Genomic DNA, 26,390 nt, shown 5'->3' on the forward strand with positions numbered 1-26,390 from the left:
TGCCAGAAAAAGCCTCCGATCCTTATCAAGGCTTCCCATGTTACAGGGAAGTAGACACGTCTCCATGGGACAGGGCCACGCTTTGCTACAGCTTAGCTGATGTCCTAGTTCCATTCCTTTGTAGCTAACCTGGCCCTCGTATTTCCCCTTTCCTATAATGGCCATTGGCAGAGCTACGGCCTGATAAAAATATGGAAAAACAGCTTGACTTTGAGCACAACTGCCTTATTTTCCAACCTCAAAATCAGCTCTCATCGCTTGACAAATGTGAGCACATTTAGGATCGGAATATATGCAATCTGGCCTCTCCCAGAAGAATTGGTCATCCTTCAATTTCCTCTGCCAACCTCAGCCTTCTGGTCCCTCTCCTGGCATCCCTCTTCCTTCTCTTTCTTTCACACTGCCTTGTCTTGCTTGTCTAGCCAGATACCAGCCAATAATACAGATACTACGCATCGAGCCCTGTGCCGTGCCAGGGATCTTATGTACACTGTCGCTCTCTAATCTGCGCACGTGACCTCTGATGGGAGAGCTCAGCATAATTGCAAACCCTGACTGAGGTCACACCCCTCATTACTGGTACAACTGATTCAAGCCTAAGCATTTCCCTTACACCTGCTGCTTTTCTTTATCAGTCATCTGCAGGTGTTAACAAGTCAAACAGACTGTCTATTTCCAGGAGCATTCACATTTAAGAGCAAACTCCTGAACATGGGAAAGCTTCCCTTCGTTTAAGAGATGGATGGCTAGTGATAGAATTTCAAGGCAAGGCTGTGCAGAAAAAGCGTTTAGACAGAGCATTGGCTCAGGCCCACCCCACCCCCCGCCCCCTGCCTTTATTCCACAGCCCCACTCAGGGAATGCTGGAGCTGAAAAGACCTCAGCCATCTCTTTGCAGAGAAGAGAAATGAGTGGCAGGACAGGTACCTGACGCATATTCCAGGCTGGGAATTACTTTCCACTGTAGAGGAGCCCTGCCCGCCTTTGTTTACTGCCCCACTTTCCCCAAGTGCTCCAATTTTGGCACTTCTGTGCCTGGAGGCAACTGGTCCACCTGTCCAGTCCTTCCAATGTCTTGTGTCCAGAGGGGCAGAGTCATTGCTGGACATTCCTGAAGAACCAGTCAGCCTCGGCAGTGTATATTTTCTAAGAATAGCAAACTCCTCTTTCCATTATAGGTTTGCAGCCAGCTGACCCCGAGGGTCTCTTTTAGGTCATAGACTAGCGCTTTAAAGGAAGATGATCGTCAAGGTTCTGTCCAACTCCCAAATTCCTGTGATTCGGTGACATCAGGATTGTGAATAATCAGGCTGGCCCGAAGCCAGGCTGGGCTGTGCTGCTTCCATCATAAACTTCCTCCCCCTCTTTATAAAAACAGGCCCGCCCCGTTTGGCTCCCTCGTGGCCCTGTCCACTGGGCATCCTGCTGCTGCAGAGAAACCCGCCCACCCAGGGCCACCGACCCCACCCCCTGCCTTGAAATTTAAAGGAGGCCGGAGCTGTGCAGGGAGATTGGAGCTGAGGTCCTGCAGGAGCCCAGGGCTGAAGAGAAAGCCTCTCCCAGGGAGGGAAGGAAGACAAGCAGTGACGGTAGGTCGAATTCTGTGACTCTCTGTCTGCCCATCTCCTCTTCTCTCTCTTAAAAGTCTTTCTGGCAAGCCGAGCCACTAGAGGAATACCTTAATGAGGGACTGACTTTGTAATGCAGGCAAAAAGAGGATTAGTTAGAATCAGTGCCCAAACAGAGCCTTCGTTCTGTATCTGCATTTCATTGGGATAGGCTGAAGCTGTCTTGAAGGGCGAGGTGGTCAGGGGAAGAGAGAATAGGAGGGATTATGTCTTGGAGAGGAAATCTCTGCTTGCAGAGTAAAGGGGAAAGTGAAAAGAATTGTAGAGAAATGTTCTGAATAGACAATGGGAGCACCTCATGACTAACGGGCAAGAAATGTGAATGAACTGAGCTGCCTCCGGGATTTGGGGCTATCTGAGCCTGGAGGGTCCCGGGCCATGTCGGGCTGCCCTCCCTACTCCCCCTCTCCCCCCCCCCCCCCCCCGCACCCAACAGAGCCCATCAAGAACTTTAAGGAACCGGGGCTAGGGATACGGGATGGTCAACTTGCCTCCGAGCATGATTAATTAGGTGGGAAGTGCTGGGAAAGAGAAGGACGCATCAGAGAAAGGCCTCTGATCTCCCCCCACGACCCCTCCCCATCTCCACTGGTCAGTTTGTCCTCTGGCGTTTTGCCCAGTGTGCAAGTGTGAGGTCCTCTTTAAGGATTCTCAATTACAGGAGGGGATAACATCAATGGCTTTTCTTTCAAGAGCATTCTGCAGGAAGCATATCAAAGCTTTCTAGATTTTCACTGTTATTATCTTTATTTTCTTAACCTCACTGGGAGGGAGGACAGGAGGGAGCCAAGAAAGCAGAAAAACATGCTGAGCTCCCAGGTAACTAGTGACAAACTCAAATGCAAAGAACTGTGGTACCAATGATTGAGCTGAGCCGGTGACCAAGCTGGAATAATAATGGTGGTCTCCTGCAGTGGATTGACGACAGAAAAAAATTGTGTGTGTGTCTCTGTGTGTATGTTTGCAATTCCATGAAGATATTCTGCAAATACAACTATTATGGGGAGGCCCCTCAAAAGTAACTTCCTAGCAATTCTTGCCTGTGGGGGCAGGAGGACTCATCCTGGGATCTCAACACTGACTTGTCCGGAATCAATATATGACAGTCAGCGTGAGTGCTTCCTGTAAGCACAGAGCCAGACTCGAGGCACCAGCAGGGATTTGTAAATATTGAAACAGAAATAGCTCCATTCCACCCATCAATTTATCCTACCTAGAATATTCTCAGAGACACCAGCCTCAAAGCTCTGGATCTCATCAAGAGCAAAAGTCTTTCCCCACTGCCCAATAGCTCAGTCTCTGTCCAGACTCCCTAAGACCAACTCAGTGTATTTTGTGATGCCTCTTATCAGATACTCCTGGTATCTGTGCTACTCCTCAGTAGCTTCACCGGAACAGCTCCTGCAGCCAGGGAGTAGCTGAGGGACAGCAGTGTTGCTGTTTTTTGTCCTCATTGAGGATGGGCTCTGGGACTTGGCTTTTATTTCCTTGGGTCCTAACATGTTGAGCAGACTATGCTCAGTACCTTTCCAACTATTGCAGCCAACATCCCAGCCACACCTAGTGACCATACCCATCTAAGGCTTTTGTAAATGAGTGGCTGGGACCACAGAACATTTGGGGAAACTTACTTTCCGAGGGAGGCCTATTACTAAATCTGCAAGCAACAGCTTTTCTGGTTATGGGGTTTTATAGCAACTGAAGGGGCCCTCTGGCTAAGATCTAGCTTCAGGACTTCCAAAGCTTCTAGTATGTATGCAGGTTATTTTCTATCAGCCAGATGAGGGGGCAACATGGTTAGTAGCAATGGTTGTGAATTTACCTCTAGTCAAAATACAAAGTCCATACACTTCTCAGAGATACTGAGTATCTGGTGGTGAGGAAAAATTGGGGTTTTGGGTTGAAATGTTCAATTTCACTTGATTATCTGGCATTGTGCACCTGCAGCCTCAGAATAATATTTTTATTCTCTGTGAGTGAATTGCAGCACTGCTCTGGTAAGATGATTAGGATGGACAACGGGTGACCAGAATATTCCATTCATCCCTTCTTTGAGTCATTAGCTTTGCATGGAGAAAAATTCTGTCTGTAGCTTCAGGCTATGAACCTTGGGCAGGTTCTGGTACTTATCATGATTACCCAGAAGATGCTAACTAGATGGTCTTTCTCTAAAGCTAATGCAACGGAGTGTCCTTAGCAGCTGCCTAGCACTATCTGTGCAAACAACAATGACCCAGAGGGCGACTCTTGGCTAGCACACCCAGCTGAGTTGCAAAGGATGGTTTGGCTATTTGGTGCTCCAGATGCATGCATCAGTGGCTTGGAGAGGTTGGTTGGGGATTGATCTATAAGATCTGATTCCAACTTGAGCCTCTGAAGTAACCACTTCAAGGTCAGGCTGAACCCAGATACTGGGATACCTTTGTATTCAAAGCCTTTTCTGTTTATTATATGGTCCCAAATATTCCATTAATTTACAACTAGACATTAGGGAATTGAAACTGAACATGCCCCAAAGGCTCTTAGGTCCTTGGAACTCTTGGGCTTTCCAAACCACACTTCCTCCTAGGGATGCCCTTGAAGGCAGAGGCTGGGGTTTGTGAATCAACTTCCTTTACCCAATGGAAGGTATTTGTGCTGAAGAGTAAGCAACTCTGGCTGCTTGCTGCTGTTATCCTGGACCCCGCACAGTGGTGTCATCTTGGGGATATGCTGTGTCAGGAACGCCCCTTGATTTTGTTCAACAAACAGCTTCTATAGTATCAATTCCAGGAGCCTACCTTGACCAGCCCCCTACCTCAATGAGAGTGAACTAGATCTCCTTCCTCCACATTCCAACAAGACCCTTTCTTCCTCTGCATTTCCACCTTCTATCCCTACATCCCTGTGTATCACAATGCTGATCACACTGTACTGTGATTACCTAATTACTTGTCTGTCCCGTTCCTAAACTATGAGTTTCTGAGGATACAGTATATATGTCTTTATACCACGGAGCCTGTGCCTGGTACATGGTTGGCGCTCAAGAAATGTATGATGGTAAATACATACAGTTGGTAAATCTTCACCTGTGAATTCAAGAAAGGAGGAAATGAGACTGAGCTGGGGCTTGAGGGAGAGATGGGTGGGTGGGGGATCTGACAGATGGCATTCGAGGATGACACTCAAAGAGGTTCTCAAGTCCTTTTGTTAGAGATCTTTGCATGAACAGTTTGATGTCAGCTGAATTTTTTGCAGGTTGGGACAGGACGTAGGGAAACTAAACCTAGTAGCCTACCATGAATAATCTAAAAGAGAAAGACTACTGGTCAACTAGATCTTTTGTCACATTCATAGAAAAGAGAAACTGGTTTTATTTTGCCTTCTTGTAGCAAGAGCTGGTGTCTGCCACCTGGGATGCAGAGAAAAAGGGAAGGTTTTGTTTTGTTTTGTTTTCCTTTTTCCAGGAAGCTGAGTTTCCTTATTTTTATCACATAATGTCTCTGGTTTTTGAACATCTCATGTGGTCGGCATCAGACAGCCCTTATCAGGGGCAACAGCCCAGATCTTCCAGCTGTCTTGGGCACCAGTTCCTGCTTCCTCTGAGAGTCCACAGCAGCCCTGGCTTGTGTGGTGTAAATAGGTCTGGGAAAGGCAAATTAAAAAACAGATTAAAAATAGCATAAAAGATACCACCTCATATCCAGGAAATAAGGGCTCCCATTAATACTGTTCTGTGCACACGTACATGAAAGGTGTGAACTTTTCTTTCAGTCGTAAGGAATCTGGTTGCAGCTTATCACAAGATGCCCACATGATCCAGGGAACAGGATTTTGGTATTAATGCTTGACCACACTGGGAACCCCACAGAGGGTGGCATCTTTTCTGCCTTGGTAGTTTTCAGTTGTTTTTCCAGGAAGAAGTTGTAGACTTTGGTGCTCCCATTGTTGAAGGACACTTGTGACAGTAAGCATAGCTGACTTTACTGCCCACTGGCCATTTAGAGGGCCTCTGCCTGCTTCTTCTCTAATTGCTGTAACAATTCAGCAAGGCGGGAACGATTCGCCCATTAGAAAATCCAGGAAACCACACACAACCTGTAAGTGGTAGTAGGAATTTGAAGTCAAGACTTCAGTCTTGCGGGGCGCCTGGGTGGCTCAGTCGGTTAAGCGGCTGACTTCGGCTCAGGTCATGATTTCACGGTCCGTGAGTTCGAGCCCCACGTCGGGCTCTGTGCTGACAGCTCAGAGCCTGGAGCCTGTTTCAGATTCTGTGTCTCCCTCTCTCTGACCCTCCCCTGTTCATGCTCTGTCTCAAAAATAAATACATTAAAAAAAAATTAAAAAAAAAAAAAAGACTCCAGTCTTGCTCCAGTAAATGCTATGCTCCTTGCATTTACATGCTACCCTTCTCATATATCAACTCTGAGCACATTAAAAACATTACAGTCCAGGGGCTCCTGGGTGGCTCGGTCCATTGAGCGTCCGAGTTTGGCTCAGGCCATGATCTCACAGTTTGTGAGTTCAAACCCCGCATCGGGCTCACTGCTGTCAGTGCAGAACCCGTTTTGGATCCTCTGTACCCCCTTCTCTCTGCACCTTCCCCACTCGCTCTTACACACACTCTCTCTCTCTTCCTCTCAAAAATAAATAAACTTTTTTTTTTAAGGTTTAAAAAACATTACAGTCCAGCATCAGGACACAGTAAGGAGTGGTGGAAAGCATGTCGAGTTTGAGTCCTGACACCACTTCTCACAAAGTGTCTCACCTTAGGGCCAAGGCTTTTGTACCTTTTTTATTAATTTTTAAACGTTATTATTTATTTTTGAGAGAGAGAGAGACAGTGCAAGCAGGGGAGGGGCCGAGAGAGATGGGGACAGAGGATCCCAAACAGACTCTGCGCTGATAGCGGTGAGCCCGACGCGGGGCTCTAACCCACAAACCGAGAGATTGTGACCTGAGCCGAAGTTGTATGCTCAACTAACTGAGCCACCCCGGTGCCCCAGCCCTTGTACCTTTTTGAAGTCAGATTCTCTTGCCTATAAAAACAAGACAGTAATATTGCCTTAAATGATTCAATGGTTATAAAAGAGTTGTAAAGTTTGTAAACCCTATGCCTGGCAAGTGGGAGATACTCAAGTGCCTGTGGAGCAAGTGGCATGAATCCACATGCAGTTCTCAAAAATATACTAGAACATCCCTTTCAGGTGAGCCCAGTGAAATGTGGACAAACTCAGTAATGATACAGTGAAAGCTTCCGATCATTTTTCTCATTCATGTGTGTTGAATTCTGGAGGTAAACTGAAGAATTATCAAGGTATTGCATATTTAATTGCCTTGCAGTGATGATGGCTGTAGGGAGTGGAAGGGATACGAGGAATTACCTTCGTGCTTAAAATGAGATACTGTTTTAGATTAACATCAGATTGTTTAGATTCAGACTTCGAGGTTAACATTTTATTGCACTGACTAATGGAGTCAGCTTTTGCCAGCAGAAGCTTGTTTTTTCTTCACAAGATTATAAGTTTATTAGGGAAGGGTTTCTTGTATTTTTATGGTAAAAGGAGGCAGGATGGACTTCTGTTTTCCAAGACCCACATCCAACACGTCCTCATTCCTTCCAAATATCTAGAATTACCTAGCAAAGCATGGGACGCGAAGCAGATGACAGTGCTCAGTGTAGATTTTTTGAGTTGCCAGGTTAACTTAGACCCAGGTCATATGCCTATATTTTGAAGATGCCTTGGAAAGAATGCTGCTCTTGAGTGACTAGTGAGATGGGTGAGAGATAGGAGAGGATTCTATTCTATCACCTCATTGGAATGGATCAAGGTGATAAGAAACAAACCCTTCCTCTCTTGTCCCCCAGTTGTAAAAGAGCTCTATTCAAGAAGAGAGAAAAACTTGGACACACAGAAAATGAAGAATTGAGAAGTTAAGAATTGTTTACATGTTGTCAGTTTTTGAAAATGGCTTTTATTCTGAGAGCAGGGCCTTTGTAAAAAGCAAGACCTGTATACGCGGGACCAGGGTTACCAGGCTACTGGCCCCCTGTTCTGTGCTCCCTCTGGAACTTGCAAAGGTGAGCTTTTGTGGGGGCCTCACCACCTTTCCTGTGTCCGGGTCCTCCCGCCATCGCACCCCCTCTCTTGCCCTGACCCTACAGACGTGCCTTTGCTGTTCCAAGGAGTTCTTCCTTGGACTACTTTTTTTTTCTAATTTTTTGGCATCCATTCTGGGCCATGATGGTTGGGGGGTGGAGGGAGGGTGTTATTTGTTTTAAAGCCATGAGTCATTTTAGAGTATTGGTATTCTTGGAGACTGACTCTCTCTTACTAAGGTTTCCAGAGAGAAGCTTTGCAAAGCAATAATAACCCAGGAATCTCCTCTACCAAAGATTAAGGTAGCAAACCTTGCACACAGTGTAAAATTTGATCATAGTATCAACTTACTTTTGTCTTTCCCTTGCAATTTCCATCTTCTGTCTAGCTTGCTCATATTTCTGCCTTTTTCCTGCAAGAGTAGCAACTACAAGTCCCCCAGTTCTATACCTGCTGGAGCAATTGCATTGTTTGCTCCTAGAACCCCAGAACTTGATCGACTGTATTTATGCAGCTCTTTTATTGCCGGTCACCTCCAAGCATGTGGTTGTGTTTAAATAAAATACTTATACTCATTTATAAGTGTGTTAGTTTACACCCATTACATCATTTGTTCTCACAACAGCAAAGACCACAGAGTGTTAGCCCTGGAGGAAACCTCCAGAGTCCAGACCACTTGGATTTGCATCCCAGGGAGCAGATTTTATGTCTCAAAATATAGATGCTTTTGCGAAGGGCAGCGTATCAATTTTTATTCAGTCACTCTAACCTTCTGTGAATGAGGATAGCGGTTCCTTTCCGGACAACAGATTTTTCAGATTTTTCAGAGGGAGCATGGAGAAGGTAGGACAGTGGAGAAGAGTGCAAAGGGAAATTCAAAGGCACTGAGGACAACAGGTCACCCTCAGGAATGACCCCCAGGCCCTTCCTCTGTCTGGGTGCCTATCAGTCAGCACTCTGCCATGTTACCACTGCAGAAATGAACACTTGAGTTTCTGGCTGGCAGGATCATTGATTTCTCAGCTACAATGGCACACTTCCTTGGCTCTAGGAGAGTAACCCCCTCCCTGGTTACCAGTCCACTGTTCCCATTTTTCCCCTGGAACAGTCATCATTCACTGTTGTTCAGAAGGGCCAGTGAACAGTTAACTCTGTTGCTGTAGCCGGAAGGACCCAACGCAGCTGTGAGGCAGGGAGGTCAGAGATGCTCTAGGAGCAGATGAGGCTGCCGCACAGATGTGCAGGCTGAGTCCCACACAAGGGTGCCCGTCCACGCATCCTTGAAATGCAGGCCATGCTTTATTTGCCAGGCCATGGGTCCTGTTTTTTTGTGTGCTTGTTTTTTAGTTTGCACAGATTCTTTGTCAACTTGCCAAGCTCCATGTCTATTGAAGTCCATCCACCAGAGAGGGTGCGTTTTGCAAATCTGCCAAAATCAACTTTGTATGCTAGGGTGGACCTGCAGGGGCTGGGTCCTTAGGACCGCGGGGACCACAGGCCTTATGGCCATTCTACCATTACTCTCATAAAGTGATGCTTTCAGGGATTCAGGGATTCCAGTCCAACCAAAGTGAGACATCCTAGTGGTTTGTCTTTTTTCTTTTTCCTTCTCCTTCCTTCCTTTCTTCCACCCCTTTCTCCCTCTTCTTTCCTTCCTTCCTTCCTTCCTTCCTCTTACTTCCTTGCTTTTTTAGTTTTCTGACTCTGGGAAACTTAAATATAGCAAAAGGAAGCGAACACAGGAAAAAAAATGACAAGTCTTTGTATTTATAAAATGAACCCCAAAGGACTTCTTACCTTACACCTCGCATCTGACTCCCACATGGTGCTTCTGCCTTTGGTGGCAGCCTGTGGTTCATGTTGCTGAAGTCTGCCCTGGCAGAGGCCCCATACACCCAGAGTCTGAGCCCCTGTTTCTGGTATTCACTTGGTTCTTTGTCCAGGCACTGCCCCCAGATCGCTACAGCCACCTCTTTAATGAAGGCAAAACAAGGACACATTTTTTCCTCCTCTCCTCTTTCTCCCTTGTCTTTGGACTACACTGCTGGTCTGCTTGCAGGATGGATGACTCACTTCTTTGTCATCCTCTTACCCCGTTCAGCCTGTCCAGCTGCTCTCATTGCCTCTGTGCAGCGAGATGGAGCTGTTGCCTTGTTGGAGACTGTCACTGGGTCAGCTCAAGGCCCGGCAAGGCCCAAAAAAGTGGAGGAAGATAAGGACAGATAGAACAGAGATGGTCTCGAACTCTCCCAGGAACGGAAGACAAAAGTAGACCCCTTTGCCCCTTATGCCCCTTAGTCGCCAAAGGATTTAAACATGATGCAGCCGTGGGAGCCGCCACTCCAGCCCTAAGTCACGCTGTGTCTCCCTGATCTGGTCCCCCTCTCCCATTTGTCCAGAGAATGCAAATGTGTTAATATTCCATTTCTCACTTAGCAACTTTCTGACATCTAGAATGGTGTTCCATTTAGGAGGACCCAGAGTTTGTGGTTGTTGTTAGGCCCCTGAGTTCTTGAAGTAAAACGATATCCCTGTATCCCGGTGGGCATCCAACCCCCTGGGCTTAGGCTAATGAGTTTATTCAAAGGGCTGGTTGGTTTGACATGCAACACTAAGAAGGGTTAAGTTCTTTGTTGATTGGTGACTCGTTTACTAATTCATTCATTGTTTCATTCAACGGTTCTTCATAAAGTCCCAAGAGCTTAGAGGTCCCCCTAACCTCAAGGCCTGGCCCAGATAATAAAGTATGGGACAATCTATACACTACAAGAATCAGGACTAACATCAGGAAGAAAGAGGGGGGATGCATGTAAGAAGATCCATTTTAACTTTTTTTTTTTTAACGTTTATTTATTTTTGAGACAGGGAGAGACAGCCTGAACGGGGGAAGGGTCAGAGAGAGAGGGAGACACAGAATCTGAAACAGGCTCCAGGCTCTGAGCTGTCAGCACAGAGCCCGAAGCGGGGCTCGAACTCACGGACCGCGAGAACATGCCCTGAGCCGAAGTCGGCCGCTTAACCGACTGAGCCACCCAGGTGCCCCAAGAAGATCCATTTTAAAAGGTTATAAAGAAATGGGATGAAATGAAGAAGGGAAATTTAAGAGGGGTTTCGGGCCATTTTAAGAAAGGGGAATGGTAAGGAAAGCTGAGAAGGAAAGTCCGGAGCAGATCCCTGTGGTCAGAAGATTATACTGAGTGTTCTTGTTTCTGATGGCCTCAACTCCCTAACTGCTCTCTTCCGAAACTTCGGGAAACCTGTGAGCAGTAGAGAGCTTCCTCCTCAGAGTGAGAAAGCCGCCCCCCTCCTCCAAGAGCACACCCTACCCTGCCCTACCCTGCCCTACCCTGCCCTACCCTGCCCGGGAGGGGGGCCTTGCTTGACACACCAGATTAAAACAAAGGCCCAGATCCTGCCTTCTTTTGGCTTCCTTCCCAGTGGGGCAGGGGCTGGGGAAGGGCCGTGCTGGTTGGCAGACGCCCTCTGAGCCTGGGTGTGGGAATCTCCTTGACCAGCCCCCGCTGCCCTCTCACTCCCTCTCCCTCCTCTGCCTGTCCCCCGCAGCCCCAGAAGAAGCAGTGGGGCAGAAAGAGTCCTCCCACCGCCCCACTCGCTCTTTCTTTGTCATCCTTGCTCTGAAGGGGGCCTGTGGCCAGTGAGGGGAAGAGCACTTCCAACAGGGAAGCTTTTTGCAAAGAAACAAAGAAGGAGACAGAGCCAGCCCAGGATGAAAGTCCTGGAAGCCCCTGATCTGACAGGGCCCTGAGGACCCTGGGGATGGGGGGGAGGGGTGGGACCAAAAGTTGTTGTGACTGAAGGGAAATGAGTCAAGGGAAGAAATGCCCTGATTTAATTCTTGTGGACAAAGGAGCGAGTGGGTCTGCCAGACCACAAAATAACACCCCGACCAACTAACCTACTTTAAGCTGCTGAGGGCAAGATCACTGGGGAACAGCACATGGAAACTGGGAATTTGGGGTCCAGGAAGATCTGAGTGTAATAACCAAAAAGCAGATGCTTCTGTTCCTTTCTGCCAACCTACACTTTGCCGGCCCGTGGCCCGTCTGTAAAATCCGAGGGAGCGGTGGGGAGGGTGTGAGCTGGTGCAGGGGAGCATTTCCTGTCCTGGACCAGGAGGCGTGCCAGTTAAGAACCCAGGTAATCTGAGGTAGGCTGGCTCTGTAACGTGCCCACAATAGAATCCCTACGGTGTCCTCCAAGAAAGTCAGAGAAGGGACATTTCTGTGGTTCCATCTCCCAGGGCAGGAATTCACTTCTAGGAAAATCAAGCCAGGGCCTGGGGTACCCAGGCTACCAAGAAGTGCCAGGGATGGCCTACGCTATTCAGCCCACAGACATCCCTGGGCAACATGATCTTCTAGCAACCCATGTCCATTGATGGACTAAAGGATCAACAAGATGTGGTCTATACACACAATGGAATTTTCTTCAGCTTTAAAAAGGGAGGAGAATCTGACACATGGCCACCACATGGATGAACCTTGAGAACATTATGCTAATGAAATAAGCCAGTCACAAACGGACGTGTGTTGTAGGATTCTACTTATGTGAGGAAACTTGAGAGTCATCATATTCATAAAGACAGAGAGTACAATGGTGGTTGCCGGGGGAGTGGGGAGTTAGTGGGTCGTGGGTGCAGAGATTCAGTTTGGGAAGATGATAAAGTTCTGCAGATGGGTGGTGGTGATGAATGTGCTTAATGCCACTGAACTATACACATATATCAATGGTTAAGATGGTAAATATGCACAATTAAAGGAATCTTCCAGATATTTGTGGCATTTCCCTCTGTGGGAGCGGATGCTGGAGGGGAGACGCCATGATAAAGTCATGGGTTCTTGAGTTTTGTCATATTCCTTCATCTCTCAATCACACAATTGAGCTTTTTTCCCTTCTTCTTCCAGACTTTAAGGGACGCTCCAAAGGAACGATGAATAACCTGAGGAAAGAGCTGGTGTTCACTCTGCTGTTTTGTGGGGCAGCCCTCACCTTGCCCAGCCAGGTGGGTGTGCGGGTCAGGTCTGTGCCCTCCTCCACGGGCCTATGGACCCTCAAGGCCCTCGGGAGCCCAGGGTGGGCTAACATCAGAGTGGAGAGGCAGAGGCCAGCATTCGCAGAGTATAGTGCACATACTCCTCTCTGTGCGGGATGCTTGGGATTCAGGGTTCCGGGGGGCAGAACTCTAGGCAGTTCTGCTGACCTCAGTAAACAGTTCTTAATTCTACCCCACTGCCTCTGACTGCCTTCTTTGGAGCTGTTTTTAAAGAATGTGCTTGAATTAATCCATAAAGTATTTGGGAAAGATAGTGCCTACGCAGTGGGCCGTGGAAGCTGGGAAGCCACCAGTGCCACTCGCCATCTAACTGGGATGGGAGCTGTCCTGAAGACATACTCTCTAAAAATACCCAGCAAACAAGAGCACCATCATGGAAGGCCCAGCGAGATTTTAGAGGAGAGAGAGTTGGGGATGGCTACATGGAGGGAATCGGTGGGTGTGTGTGTGTGTATGTGTGTGTGTGTGACTACAATTCCACTCGCCCCTTGTGGCTATTTAAATTCAGAATTAAAGGGGCGCCTGGGTGGCGCAGTCGGTTAAGCGTCCGACTTCAGCCAGGTCACGATCTCGCGGTCCGGGAGTTCGAGCCCCGCGTCAGGCTCTGGGCTGATGGCTCAGAGCCTGGAGCCTGTTTCCGATTCTGTGTCTCCTTCTCTCTCTGCCCCTCCCCCATTCATGCTCTGTCTCTCTCTGTCCCAAAAATAAATAAAAACATTGAAAAAAAAATTTTTTTAAAAATTCAGAATTAAATAAAATTTAAAAATCCGGTTCAGGCTATGGTATTGGACAGCACAGGTATTAAAGATTTTCATCATTCAGAAAGTTATTCTGGCGGCACTGGTCTAGAAGGGGAGGAAGAATTAGAAAAGAAGGCAAGAAGTGGACACTGCACCTGGGGCCAGTTACCTGAGGGGGGGCTCCTGGGGCAGGTGGCATCTGATTGGCAGGTGCGCCGGTGGTCTCTGGATCAACCACCATTGTTCTTAAGATACCCAATATGTGCTGACCCTTCCTCCACCTCTGGTGGCTTTGCAGGAAATCCACCCACGATTCAGAAGAGGAGCCAGATCTTACAGAGGTAAGATGACGCTGAGATCAGTGGAGGGGGTCAGTGGAGGCGGGAGGCAGAGTCAGGGCTTAGGAGCTCCGGGCGCTCTTTCGGGGAATTTATCTGCCACCACACCCAGCTTACCTGAGCTGTGTGAAGGTGAGATTTCGCAGGGTGATTCTGCAAAGGCGCCTGTGTTCCCCCCCCCCCCCCCCCCCCCCCCCCGCCCATCATTCAGTCATCCACCCAGTTAGCCGAGGCCAGGTTTGAGAGGCCAGAGCAGGTGGCCCTCAGGGAGTCACAGAGCTGGTGGGAACCTGCCAGCTCAGTGGCCCGAAACCCTGTGACACGGGTGAGAAAACCGAGCTGGAGATGGAGCAGTGACCTGCCTAAGGTCACCCCGTGGCCAGCTGCAGCTGTGCTGGTCCTCCAGGGTCTTTTTCCTGGGCTGCAATCCCCTTCCCACCTGAGTCCATGTGGCATCTTTGTCAACTGCCATCTCTGTGCTTCCATTTCTTCTGTCTGGTAAAAATGGGGTAACTAAGCTGGGTGGTCTCACAGGAGTTCCACAGCTGTGGAAAGACTCTCTCTATAAGACCGAGTCTAGAGTCGACTCTAGAAACCTGAGGAACATCCCCATGAGCATTAGGTAGGATTCCAAAAATAAAATATGCCAGCAGCCGGATTGTTTCGACTCTTGTTGGAAGAACTCTGGGCCCAGCTTCAAGTCTGAAGCCACCAACCTGGGGCCTTCATCTCTGTCCTTCATGACCTACTTCCTTCGGGTCTGGGAGGCTTTGCAACACCTCTTTTGAAGTGGAAGTTTCCTCAGAGTGAGTCATGGCAGTTACTCTTAATGCCTTTGCTGTTGGATAAGCATTTCTGACAAGGGTGTCCTGGCCCCAGGGGACCCTCCAAAGAAACAACAGAAAAATTATGTACAATGAGTGCTTGTCACGTCTTTAATTAATGAAAAGTTAAGGATTTGTGAAGTTGGCTTTCTGGTTTGCGAACAGAGACAAAGGGTGAGAATATCAATGCGAGCACTTAGACTGTTTTCATTTATACAAAAAATACTGGCAGGAGTAGCACATTTCCCACACAGACTAAAATGTGGATTTTCTTTCTCTTGGGCTAGCAATGCATCATTTCAGTGTGGTAATACTCATGTGGATCAAAAACTCTGCAGGCAATTTATACGTATACATGTGCATATTTTAGATGAATTAATATGAAAAATTAAAGTCTTACTTTGTAAATGTATTTTGATCGATAAATTCTTCCAAGATGAAGGCCCATCAGAAGAAAAGTAATTAAAGTGGTCTTTGGTGACAAATTCTTAGGTATCTGCTATCTTCCGGCCGAGGGCAAAAAAGGCATGAAGGATGGGTTGTATTAAAAGTGAGTGAGGTTCATATGTAGAATTTAAGAAACAAAACAGATGAACACAGGGGAAGGGAAGGAAAAGTAAGATAAAAAGAGAGAGGGAGGCAAACCAGAAGAGGCTCTTAAAAGACAGGACAAACTGAGGGCTGCTGGAGGGGAGGGGAGTGGGGGATGGGCTAAATGGGTGATGGGGATTAAGGAGGGCACCTGTTGGGTTGATCACTGAGTGTGTTATGTAAGAGATGAATCACCGGGTTCTATTCCTGAAACCAATACTACACTGTACGTTAACCAGCTTGAATTTAAATTAAAAAAACAAAAAACAAAAAACAAAACAAAACTGAGGGATTTTCTCAGTGGAACCAGGGGCGGGATGTCAGTGTTTGGTGAGTTGTGCCCTCAAGAGGCCAGCCTGTCTTTCGTTACAGTGACCTGCAGGGATGAAAAAACACAGATGCTGTACCTGCAGAATGAGTCGTGGCTGCGCCCCGTACTCAGAAGCAACCGGCTGGAATACTGCTGGTGCAACAGCGGTCGCTCGCTGTGCCACTCGGTGCCCGTCAGAAGTACGTATGGGGGCCCCTGGGTGGCTCAGTCAGCTAGCCTCTGACTCTCGATCCTGACTCCGTCATGATCTTGCGGTTTCTGGGTTCGAGGGCTGACAGTGCAGAGCCTGCTTGGGATTCTCACTCTCCCTCTCTCCTCTGCTGCTCTTCCACTCCCACACACACACTCTCTCCCTCTCTCAAAATACATAAATAAACTTTAAAAGTATATTTTTTAAAAATGTACGTATGGACTGCCAGTGGAAGCTTCGAGCTTTGGGTCCAGTTTCCTGGGCCCAAACCCTGTATTTCACGTCCCTGGCTTGTCCAGACCTCCTTTTGCCTTGGGCAAATGTGAACGTGCTGAGCAAACAAGCAAGCCTGGGGCCTGGGGCTCTGCCTTCACTCACCCGGCCTCAGCTTCCTTGTCTGTCAAATGGGGAGAAAGTAGTACCTACTTCACGGGGCGCAGTGAGGATTAAACGAGTTATTTTTGTAAACTGCCTAGAACAGTGTCTGGCAGGTAGAGCGCACTCTTAAAATTTTAACTCCTTTATCCTTGGAACTGCTTTGAAGTAATTCCTTGTTTGTACTTGGCAGGTTGCAGCGAACCGAGGTGCTTCAATGGGGGGACGTGCCGGCAGGCTCTATATTTCTCAGATTTTGTCTGCGAGTGTCCTGAAGGGTTTTCAGGGAAACGCTGTGAAATAGGTGAGTGGTGGGTAGGTGGTGCGAGAGAGGGACAGAATCCCAAATCTTCCCAGGAAGGGGAGGAAGAGTGTGGTGACGGGGGCAGGGTGGGGACAGGGAAGGTCGTCCAAGGGTCGGTTAGGCAATCAAAGCGCTGGGCCCAGCGGGTGCCGTCTTGGGTGCCGGGCTGGAGTCTGGCTCTGCCGCCGGTCAGCTGGGTGAACTGGCCGTCCCGTTTACCTCCTTTGCTCCGGCAGCTTCCGCAGCCAGCCCGCCACACTGGCTTGAGGGTGATGCCAGAGCAGGTGCGAAACCCCTTTGGAAATCTAAAGGAAAGAGGGGGACTCACATGTGACATGTCACCTGTCCTGTTTCGATCAGATGCCAGTGCCACGTGCTACAAGGACCAGGGTATCACCTACAGGGGCACGTGGAGCACAGCGGAAAGCGGGGCCGAGTGTATCAACTGGAACAGCAGCGTACTGGCCCTGAAGCCCTACAACGGACGCAGGCCAAACGCCATCATGCTGGGCCTTGGGAACCACAATTACTGCAGGTGAGAGGACCGTCCTCCCTACCGGGTGGGCTTTCCTCCAGTGAGGAGCTACTAGAGTCGGGGAAAAGGCCTAGTTCAGATCAGCCATGGTTCCCCAGAGACAGAGAACCAATACATTAGATACACATACAGGAATTTATTATAAGGAATTGGCTCACCCAATTGTGGGGGGTGGCAAGTCTCACATCTGTAGGCAGGCCAGCGAGCTGGGCGCTCAGACAGGCTTTGACAGCACAGTCTTGAGGCAGAATTTCTTCTCAGCTTTTGCTCATAAGGCCTCCCACAGATTGGATGAGGCTGCCCACAGATGGAGGATGATCTCTACTCAGAGTCGACTGATTGCGGCTGTTAACCGTAGCGATCTCTTCACCACAGCACCTAGGTTCATGTTTGATTAAATAACTGGGCGTTCTAGCCAAGGTAACACATAAAACTAACCATCACAGGCCACCCCTTGTCAACACGGCTCCTGGGCCTCCTTCAACCATACTTACTCTCCACATGAAGACAATGACCAGGTCATACTTCCACCTAACGCGATACAACTGTCCTGTGTACGACCAGAAATGCACTAACCTTTTCCCCAGAAGAGGATGCAAAGACCTTGGGTCTGAGAGGGAGACTTCCCTTTTCACCTCCTTTGGCCTTCCCTGGCTGCTTTTTCAGGAACCCAGACAGAGACTCAAGGCCCTGGTGCTACGTCTTCAAGGCAGGGCAGTACAGCACTGAGTTCTGCAGCACGCCGGCCTGCCCCAAGGGTAAGCGCAGCCTCCCCACCTTCCCTGGTGGTGTCTGGGGAAGAAGAGTCTCGAAAGACAGATCTGATAGTGTTTCTACAACTGAGGAGACGGAGGAGTGGGTAGTGGTTGACCATTTTGTTCACAGAGGGAAGAAAGTCAGGAGACTCAGGTCTTCACCCAGGCCTGGCTTCTAACTAGCTGTTTGACCTTGAGCTGGTCTCTTTACCCCCCCCCACCCCCCCCCCACCCCGACCCTCAGGTTCCTCATTTACAGAGGAGAAGGTGGGCTGCATGGGTGGTTTCCAGTCCTCTTGAGGATGAATGGAGATTCTCCCTTTTGTGATTGATGGGCCTAATTCTCAATCTCTGTCTCTCTCTTTAAAAATGTTTAATAAGAGAAAATTTCCCAAATTTAAAAACCCTAAGTTACAAAAAAGCACCCTGAGTTCTGTGGTCCTTTCACAAACAATGATGTCACAATAGTATGAAAAATAAGTTTTAAAGTTCTAACTACTCATATACGATAATAATGTGCATTCTGTCTACAGGTAGGTCTGACATACCTGTCTGTGAATTTGAGGGCTCTTTACACTAATTCTTTTTTTTTTTAAATTTTTTAAAATCTTTATTTATTTTTGAGACAGAGAGATACAGTGTGTGAGCAGGGAAGGAGCAGAGAGAGAGAGACACACACACACAGAATCTGAAGCAGGCTCCAGGCCCTGAGCTGTCAGCACAGAGCCTGACATAGGGCTCGAACTCATGAACTGTGAGATCATGACCTGAGCCGAAGTCGGACACTCAACTGACTGAGCCACCCAGGCACCTCCTCTTTACACTAATTCTAAAGCATCCTCCCCACTCCCAGGATTGGTAAAATTGGGACTCACTGGTCTAGGTGGCCCTTTAATTATACTGTTTATAGTGGTACACTTTGCCAGTTTCAAATTGGGAGAAAGGAGGGTAAAATGGGGGCAAATAGGTGAAAATAGGCAGCATTCCTGGGTCCATGTCCTCTCTCCTGCTCGAGCCCAACAAATCCTTCAGATCACTGGCAGACAAAATCTGGGAAGTTAGGGGCTGCGGACATGTCCGTCCATTGAAGATCCTTGGTTCGCCACAACCTGTCAAGTACAAACCAGGAAACCCCCTGTTACTTTCAAAGCAGCTCCGGCAATAATCACCTATAATTGAACACAGCATCCCTTTCTGCTGAATGCGAATCAACCCTCAGCATCACTGGACACAGCAATCTAGGAAGCCACATCCAATCATGAAAGTTGGCCCAGCAGACAAAAGCCACTTCGCATCCCTCTGTAAAAGGGCTGGAAGAATGAGGAAAGAGGGGAGGTGGGATGCTATCACGTCCTTCTTATGGCGAGCCTGGCTGCCTACAGCCTCTCGGGCCAGCGGCTCCGGCTGCAAACCCTGATGTGCCTGCTGTAGCATTTAATTGGCTATGTGTCAGTGTGAGACTTTCTTTTGTTCCAGAAAAAAACGGGGACTGCTACTTTGGAAAAGGGTTAGCATACCGTGGCACCTACAGCCTCACCATGTCTGGTGCCTCCTGCCTCCAGTGGAGTTCCAGGGCCCTGATAGGCAAGGTCTACACAGCGTGGAAGAACAACGCCCAGGCACTGGGCCTGGGCAAACACAACTACTGCCGGTACGTAGCACAGGGGCCATGGGTTCCTATCTGGGCAGGGGGCAGGAGTGGGCAGTGGGATGAGAGATTTCATGCCTAAAGTTGTATGAACTTTAGTGGGTGGGAAGGAACCATGGACATTATCTGGCTGCACGTATTCATTTGCTGGAATAACACCTGTTATGAAGAGTGAAGTTCACCAGTGTTTCAGCCCACGTCCCAGACTAGAGGTGCCATCCCACAGCCACTCTGTCCTCATTGTTCTGTTCCTCTGTGGCACCTTTCTCCCAGTGAGTCATAAGAGTGTTCTCATAGCATTGCTCATGGTACCTTCCAACACACCTGCGAGATGACGATTTATATTGCTGATAGAAAAACTAAGTTAAGATTGTTTTCCTACCGTGAGATCTCTGATGGAGCCAAGTTCAGAACTCAGGACCCTCCTGCCCAGCTCAGTGTTTTTGCCATCGGTTTACTGAGCCTCCTTCCTTGCTCATGTGGCCTGCGATGGGATGGAAAATGTGATTGAGAACCTTGACCTCTCTCACCATATAGGAACCCAGATGGAGATGCCAAGCCCTGGTGCCACGTGTTGAAGGACCACAAGTTGACGTGGGAATACTGTGATGTGCCCCAGTGCTGTAAGGGCTGGCCCTTGGCCACCTCCCTCTGCCCAGTCTCACCTCCTGGCCATTTCCTCTACCATTCCCTGTGTCTTCACAGCTGTCTGCTTCAGACCCAGATTTTTAGGAGGGCCTTGGTGGGGAGGGGCCTCCCATGACTGGAGCCACGGTAGGATGACAACACTCTGGGCAGGTGCTCACTTCCCACGCACGACCAGGATGGGAGGGGCAGAAAGAAAGAGAAGAACTTGCCAGTTGCTCTTAGCATTTATTAGGCTCTAAACTTCTCTCTCCAGTTGCCTTTATTAATGATTGACCATGAGGTCATAGTGAGCATAGAGGAGGATAGCTCTCATATGTGGCTCCCTAGATAGCAAAGTGCTCTCACTGTGTGCTCCCGACAACGTGGTGACAGGCAGTCCTCCTACGTCCAGCTTACTGATGAGGAAAGCAGCTCAGAAGTCATGTGGCCTGCCCAAGCTCACTGGGCTCTGAGCCACACAGCTGGGGTCTGACGCCGCATCCTCGGACCCCACAGCTCGTACTTCTGCTGTGAGCTTTTCCACCTTTCCCACAGAGCCCATTTAACACAGGGGGACTCTGGAGGGGGTTAACACTGGGTTAGTGGAGGGGGTGGAAGACAGAGAAAATTTAAGGTGGCACATTTTGCTAAAAAAAGACACTGAGAATAGTTATTATAAACTTTTTTAAAGTTTATTTATTTATTTTGAAAGAGAGAAAGAGTATAAGTGTGACAGGAATGGGGACAGAGAGAGAGAGAGAGTTTGGAAGAGCATCCAAGCAGACTCCATGCTGTTAGCGAAGAGCCCAATGCGGGGCTCCGAACTCACAAACCGTGATATCATGATCTGAGACGAAGTTGGACACTTAACCAACTAAGCCACCCAGGTGCCCCTCTGTGAATAGATTGTTATTACTCAGTTCCTGTGAATGCACGTACCTGCCAGAATGTTTCTCAAGGAACATATTATTTAACTGGGCAAGTAAGACACAAACCACCAATGAATTCACAGCCAAAGTCCTACATGGTAGGTCCTCAGTGGGCAGGATCAGCAAGCTCATTCAGAGCCTGGTGGGCTGAGAGTGTTAAGAAAGCCTCAAGAGAAGTTGGGATTTCACCTAAGCCTTGAAAAGTGGGCAAAGTTAGTAGATGGAAAAGAAATGGGGAACCATTGCCCATTGGAGGAAGTTGCACTGCTGCGTTATTTCTGCAGCCAGGAAGCAGGTGCAGGAAAAAGCCAGGAGTAATGAAGCATGGCAGAAAGACCCCCAGTTTGGAGTCAGGCAGGTCTGGGTTCTAATCCAGGTGCCCCTGTGACTTTGGGCAAAAATTTCCCAGGCTCTCTGAAGTTCCATGTCATGAGGGTTAAAGGAAGTGTACCTACGATGGTTGGCATGTATCATGTACTCGACAAATGAAAGCTGTGGTTTTTATTACCATGCAGACTGTCCTCTCACTCTGTGCTAACCTGGAGAAGTGCAGTAAGCCTGTAGAAAGTTGGGGTTCCAAGAGAAGAAACCAGGATAGGTGCTCAAGGAACCCCCCCACCAGGGACCGCAGGTCTGACGTCCCTTCTCTTTCCTTTCCTCTCCCAGCCACCTGTGGGCTGAGACAGTACAAGCAGCCTCAGTTCCGCATTAAAGGAGGACTCTACGCAGACATCACCTCTCATCCGTGGCAGGCTGCCATCTTTGTCAAGAACAGGAGGTCACCAGGGGAGAGGTTTTTGTGTGGTGGAATACTGATCAGTTCCTGCTGGGTCCTGTCTGCTGCGCACTGCTTGCAGGAGAGGTAGGCACTTCAGAAAAACCCAGTAGGTCTCCCTAGACTCTAAGACCTTGAACCCAGGCCTGTTAGAAGAAGCCTAACAGTGAGCAGAGCATAAGGCTGTTTCTCCATTAGGTATCCCCCCCACCACCTTAAGGTGGTCCTGGGCAGAACGTACCGAGTGGTCCCTGGAGAGGAGGAGCAGAAATTTGAAGTAGAAAAATACATCATCCATAAGGAATTTGATGACGACACTTACGACAACGATATTGGTAAGATGTCACATTCTCCCCGCTGCAGATGGCACCATACACAGCCATACACGTGCACTCACACCTCTTCCTCCCCCACCCTCGCCTCCTCCTTCGTCTTCCTCCCCTCAAGTCAGAAGCAGCCCTTCCCACGCGGCTTATTCCCTTCTTGCTCTTCTCCCAGCACTGCTGAAACTGCAGTCAGACTCGCTACAGTGTGCCCAGGAGAGCGACACTGTCCGCACCGTCTGTCTCCCTGAAGCTGACCTGCGCCTGCCTGACTGGACAGAATGCGAGCTGTCTGGCTACGGCAAGCACGAGGCGTGTAAGTGGAAGGAAGTCTCGGCCCCATCCTGTCTGTCTGCAGGACAACAGGGCATGCACTTTCTGGAGGAAGAAAAAGCAGTGACGAGAATGTTCTAGCCCTGGTTCAGGCACTGATGTAAATGTAGGCAAGTTCCCTGTGGACCGAGAACCCCTCACCTGCCTTCCCTACTTCGCAGGGTCACTGTGCAGGCCACGAAGGGTCTGAGTAATACAAGTGCTTTGAAGAGCTTCAGACTTCAGGAAGGTTCTGATAAGAAGTGGAGTACAGTGATTAGGGGGTGTGGTTCTTGGACTCTCTGGTCGTGTAGTCCAGAGATCGAATCTGAGATCTGCACCTTGTAGCAGTGTGGCCCAGGACGGGGATTTTTGTTTTACACCGTCCCAAGCCCCTGTGTTCTCACCGGTAACATGGGGGTAGACTTAGCTGCCTCCTTAGACGGTGAGAATGAAATGACAGTAGGTGAAGGCAGTGGTTTTCAACTGGGGTGATTTTGCCGCCCCCCCCCCAGCCAGCAGGCCCCGGCAATGTCTGGAGGCATCTTTGATCGTCACAACTCAGGATGGAGGTTTATACTAGCATTTAGGGAACAGAAGCCAAGGATGCTACAGACATCTGCAGTGCCCAGGACAGCCCCCCTCACATTATCTGGCCCCAACGTCACCAGTGCTACTACTGAGAAACCATGGGCTAAACTCTGTAAGATTTCTGGCTTTGTCAGTCAAAACAATCTTGACGATTTTGTAGGCGTCCACCTAACATGTGTGAAAGCTCGAGACAAGTTAGCCATTATTAGAAAATTTGGCTTCCTCCCTCCAAAAGGTTTACAAATAACTTTCCCTAAAACCATCGGACATTTTCCCTTCTCTCTTGCAGCTTCTCCTTTCTATTCTGAGCGGCTGAAGGAGGCTCATGTCAGGCTGTACCCAGCCGGCCGCTGCACGTCACAACACTTGTTTAACAGAACCGTGACGAACAATATGCTGTGTGCTGGAGACACACGAAGTGGTGGGAACCAGGCAAACCTCCATGACGCCTGCCAGGTAAACACGAGAGTCTCGCCAGAGCCTGAACCCACCCAAGGGTAAAAGTGTCCCTTGGCCAACAGGCTCCGAACCAAGAAAAAAGTTACAGCCAGAACCAGGGGATCTCATCTTGAGGAGGCACTGGAAGTTCGAGATGAGGGCCTCAAAGAATAACACAATCAGAGAAAGATCAAAGTTACCCAAAGTTATGAAATCTAAACTGCAGGAAATTTCCCCAATGTCTCTACCGGAAACTCCACCTGGTTCAGGGTTTCCTGTAGGCCCAGGCAATTGATTGACTATTGAAGTGATGGATAAAGCAACACAAATTAAGCAGTTCTTTTTTTTTTAATGTTTATTTAATTTTGAGAGAGACAGAGACAGAGCACAAGCAGGGGAGGGATGGAGAAAGAGGGAGACACAGAATCTGAAGCAGGCTCCAGGCTCTGAGTTGTCAGCACAGAACCCGGCACAGGGGTCAAACTCATGAACCACGAGATTGTGACCTGAGCCGAAGTCGGATGCTTAACTGACTCAGCCACCCAGGTGCCCCCAAATAAAGCAAATCTTGACTTCTGGGGGTGTTGGAGAACTGGGGTCTGCCACGTAGAAGGGGGAGGAGGGGCTGCAGCTTACTAGGAAGGGGGACATGGATGATTTGTGAGAAATAAGTTTTAAAAATTCTTATTCAGCCCTAATATGAGGTTTTTTGCCTGGGAAAGCAAACTATTTCAGGTTGTCTGTGTTGGCATCCTTATCAGAGTTAGTACTTCTCTTTCGTGATAATGAGGGACTGGGTATGGGACACAGACCAACCTGTGGCATTAGGACCTAAATATAACCAAGGCACAGTTATTGATGAGACATTTTCAAACCTACAGTGTGTCAGGCTCTCCATCGAGGGCCTGGGGGTTGGAGGGGAAACAAAAAGAAGGAAGCAGGGCTCTTGCATCAAAGACTTTGTGGGCTTTGTTCTTATAAGGTAATCGTATCAGCCTCTGCCCTCAGTTCCTTGACAACCTTTGTCTCTTTCTGAATGATTTCTTCAGAAACCTCAGCTGTACCCCTGGCTCAACAGTCATAAAAAGTTGTATGCAAAGTGAAAATATGATCTGCAAGCTTCAAGTTAAAAACAAAAACAAGAAATTATTTTGGTTCAATAAGACGGTAACAGCCAATTACCCAGAGTCTTACAAAATGTCGTATGTCGTTCTCAGAGTTCTTCATGCTCTCTCCCAATTAATTCCTATAATAACCTCATATGGTAGATAGCATGAAGTCTATTTTACAGAATATTGAATATTGAATACAGAATAAGAATATTGAAGCACAGTGAGTCTAAGCCCACATAGCTAGTAAGTGGGAGAGTTAAAACCAGGGTTGTGGCCTGAAATGTCTGAGCAATTATCTCAATTCTACTTTGCAATGTAGAACCTAATCCCCTACAGGATCAAGATCTTTGAGATAACAATTTCCCTCTCTGAGCTAAGTACTTTGAAGAATACAATATTAGCAATACAATATTAACCCTAACTTCCCCCTAAAGAGTCTGTGTGTTGTGCAAACTGACCTGTTCTCTCTTTTGCAGGGTGACTCAGGTGGCCCCTTGGTGTGTATGAAGGACAACCACATGACTCTAGTTGGCATCATCAGTTGGGGCCTTGGCTGTGGGCAGAAAGATGTTCCAGGTGTATATACCAAGATTACTAATTACCTAGACTGGATTCAAGACAATATGCGACCATGACCAAGGACTCCCAGTTCCCTGACATCATGGGAGGAAGCCCCAGCTTCCTCCACTTCAGAAGACACACCAAGGCGGGGTGCTTCTTCACAGAGATGAGCCATAACACAGTACAAGTGGGTGGCGGGTGGGGGGAACCGATAGGAGAGGGGAGAGGATAGGTTTTCACAGGTACTTCCCATTTTAGAAGTTTCCAGGGGCTAAGATTGGATTTCAGACTGGAGTCTGTCAGCTGAGAAGACAGATAAAAGCCAACCCCTCCTGGAATACGACCATCTAGGGCAGAAGAGAGGTAGACCAAAAGCCCCACCTCCTGATCTGTCAACATGTGGAGTGCTGGAAATGGGACCACAAAGATGAAAGCATGTCTCAGTAGTAAAAAAACAAAAACAAAAACAAAAAACAACCCATCATCTAGATCCTTCAGGAAGGAAGGATTGCTTTAGAAATGGAATGTCTATTTATACCCACAAGGAAGCTCAACACGGGCCTGCTAATACGGGATGGGCTGGCTGGCCAGATCATGTCCTCAACATCTTTTAAATCCAGTGTTTGGCTTTTCCCTTTCTCCACTCTACAGCTCTTGGAAGGAAATCCTTTTGTGGATAGTGTAAATCTTTTTTCTGTATAAACTTTATAATAAAACAGGAGACTTGTATCATTTTAATACCTGACAAACTAGGCTTTAGTATATTTATATCAATCCATTTTCATTTTTACTTTGTTGCCACACCCCTGTATTATACTGTGCTGAGATAATAAATTCAGATATATTTTTCACATATTTTCCCAAATCAGAGTGGAGTAATATTGTTACGTTGGCAGTATTTCACAGCTTATTTATTCTCGTCATTCATGGTCACATCTTTAAAATCATTTCAAATATTTCCTTTCATTCATCCGACATATACAGAATACTTTATAATGTACTAGTGATGGGCTCTTGGAATGGTGGTGGGGTCTGGAGCTGATGGCCAAGAAAGAAATCTTGAGACATCTTGGATGCAAAAAGGTGATTATTAAAGCACAGGGACAGGACCCCATGGGCAGGAAGAGCTGCCCTGGGACCCTGGGAGAGACTGAATACCTACTTGGGAGTTGGGGGAGGTAAAGTCAAGGGGAAGTTTCCAAAGGGATTTTCATATGCTAAAGAAGACTCCCAGGCTACTGGAGGCCTAGCTATTGTCAAGCTAAGGTTGTTTTTCCCTCTAGCAAAGCATTTAGACAGTAGGGGGTTC

At 48.1% G+C, this 26,390-nt stretch overlaps 1 protein-coding gene across 1 annotated transcript; it reads left to right on the top strand.

The window, feature by feature from the left end:
* Nucleotides 1-1,400: 1,400 nt before the first annotated feature.
* PLAT (plasminogen activator, tissue type) lies at nucleotides 1,401-25,936 on the top strand. Its single transcript, XM_030312552.2, has 14 exons — nucleotides 1,401-1,589; nucleotides 12,634-12,731; nucleotides 13,821-13,863; nucleotides 15,648-15,785; nucleotides 16,365-16,475; nucleotides 16,836-17,010; nucleotides 17,677-17,768; nucleotides 19,242-19,416; nucleotides 19,951-20,036; nucleotides 21,636-21,831; nucleotides 21,943-22,079; nucleotides 22,243-22,383; nucleotides 23,260-23,426; nucleotides 24,997-25,936. The coding sequence occupies exons 2-14, from the start codon at nucleotides 12,660-12,662 to the stop codon at nucleotides 25,153-25,155; spliced, it is 1,692 nt and encodes a 563-aa protein (XP_030168412.1). The 5' UTR covers nucleotides 1,401-1,589; nucleotides 12,634-12,659; the 3' UTR covers nucleotides 25,156-25,936.
* Nucleotides 25,937-26,390: the final 454 nt, after the last annotated feature.

Source organism: Lynx canadensis, chromosome B1, assembly GCF_007474595.2.
Source record: "Lynx canadensis isolate LIC74 chromosome B1, mLynCan4.pri.v2, whole genome shotgun sequence".
Classification (NCBI taxonomy): Eukaryota; Metazoa; Chordata; class Mammalia; order Carnivora; family Felidae; genus Lynx; species Lynx canadensis.

What these genes read in the sequence shown, in the direction of transcription:
- PLAT (XM_030312552.2), top strand. Translation starts at nt 12,660, where the DNA reads ATGAATAACCTGAGGAAAGAGCTGGTGTTCACTCTGCTGTTTTGTGGG. An exon ending in CTGTGATGTGCCCCAGTGCT is followed by an intron (nt 20,037 to 21,635) that starts GTAAGGGCTGGC and finishes TTCCTCTCCCAG; the next exon opens with CCACCTGTGGGCTGAGACAG. An exon ending in ACCTCCATGACGCCTGCCAG is followed by an intron (nt 23,427 to 24,996) that starts GTAAACACGAGA and finishes TCTCTTTTGCAG; the next exon opens with GGTGACTCAGGTGGCCCCTT.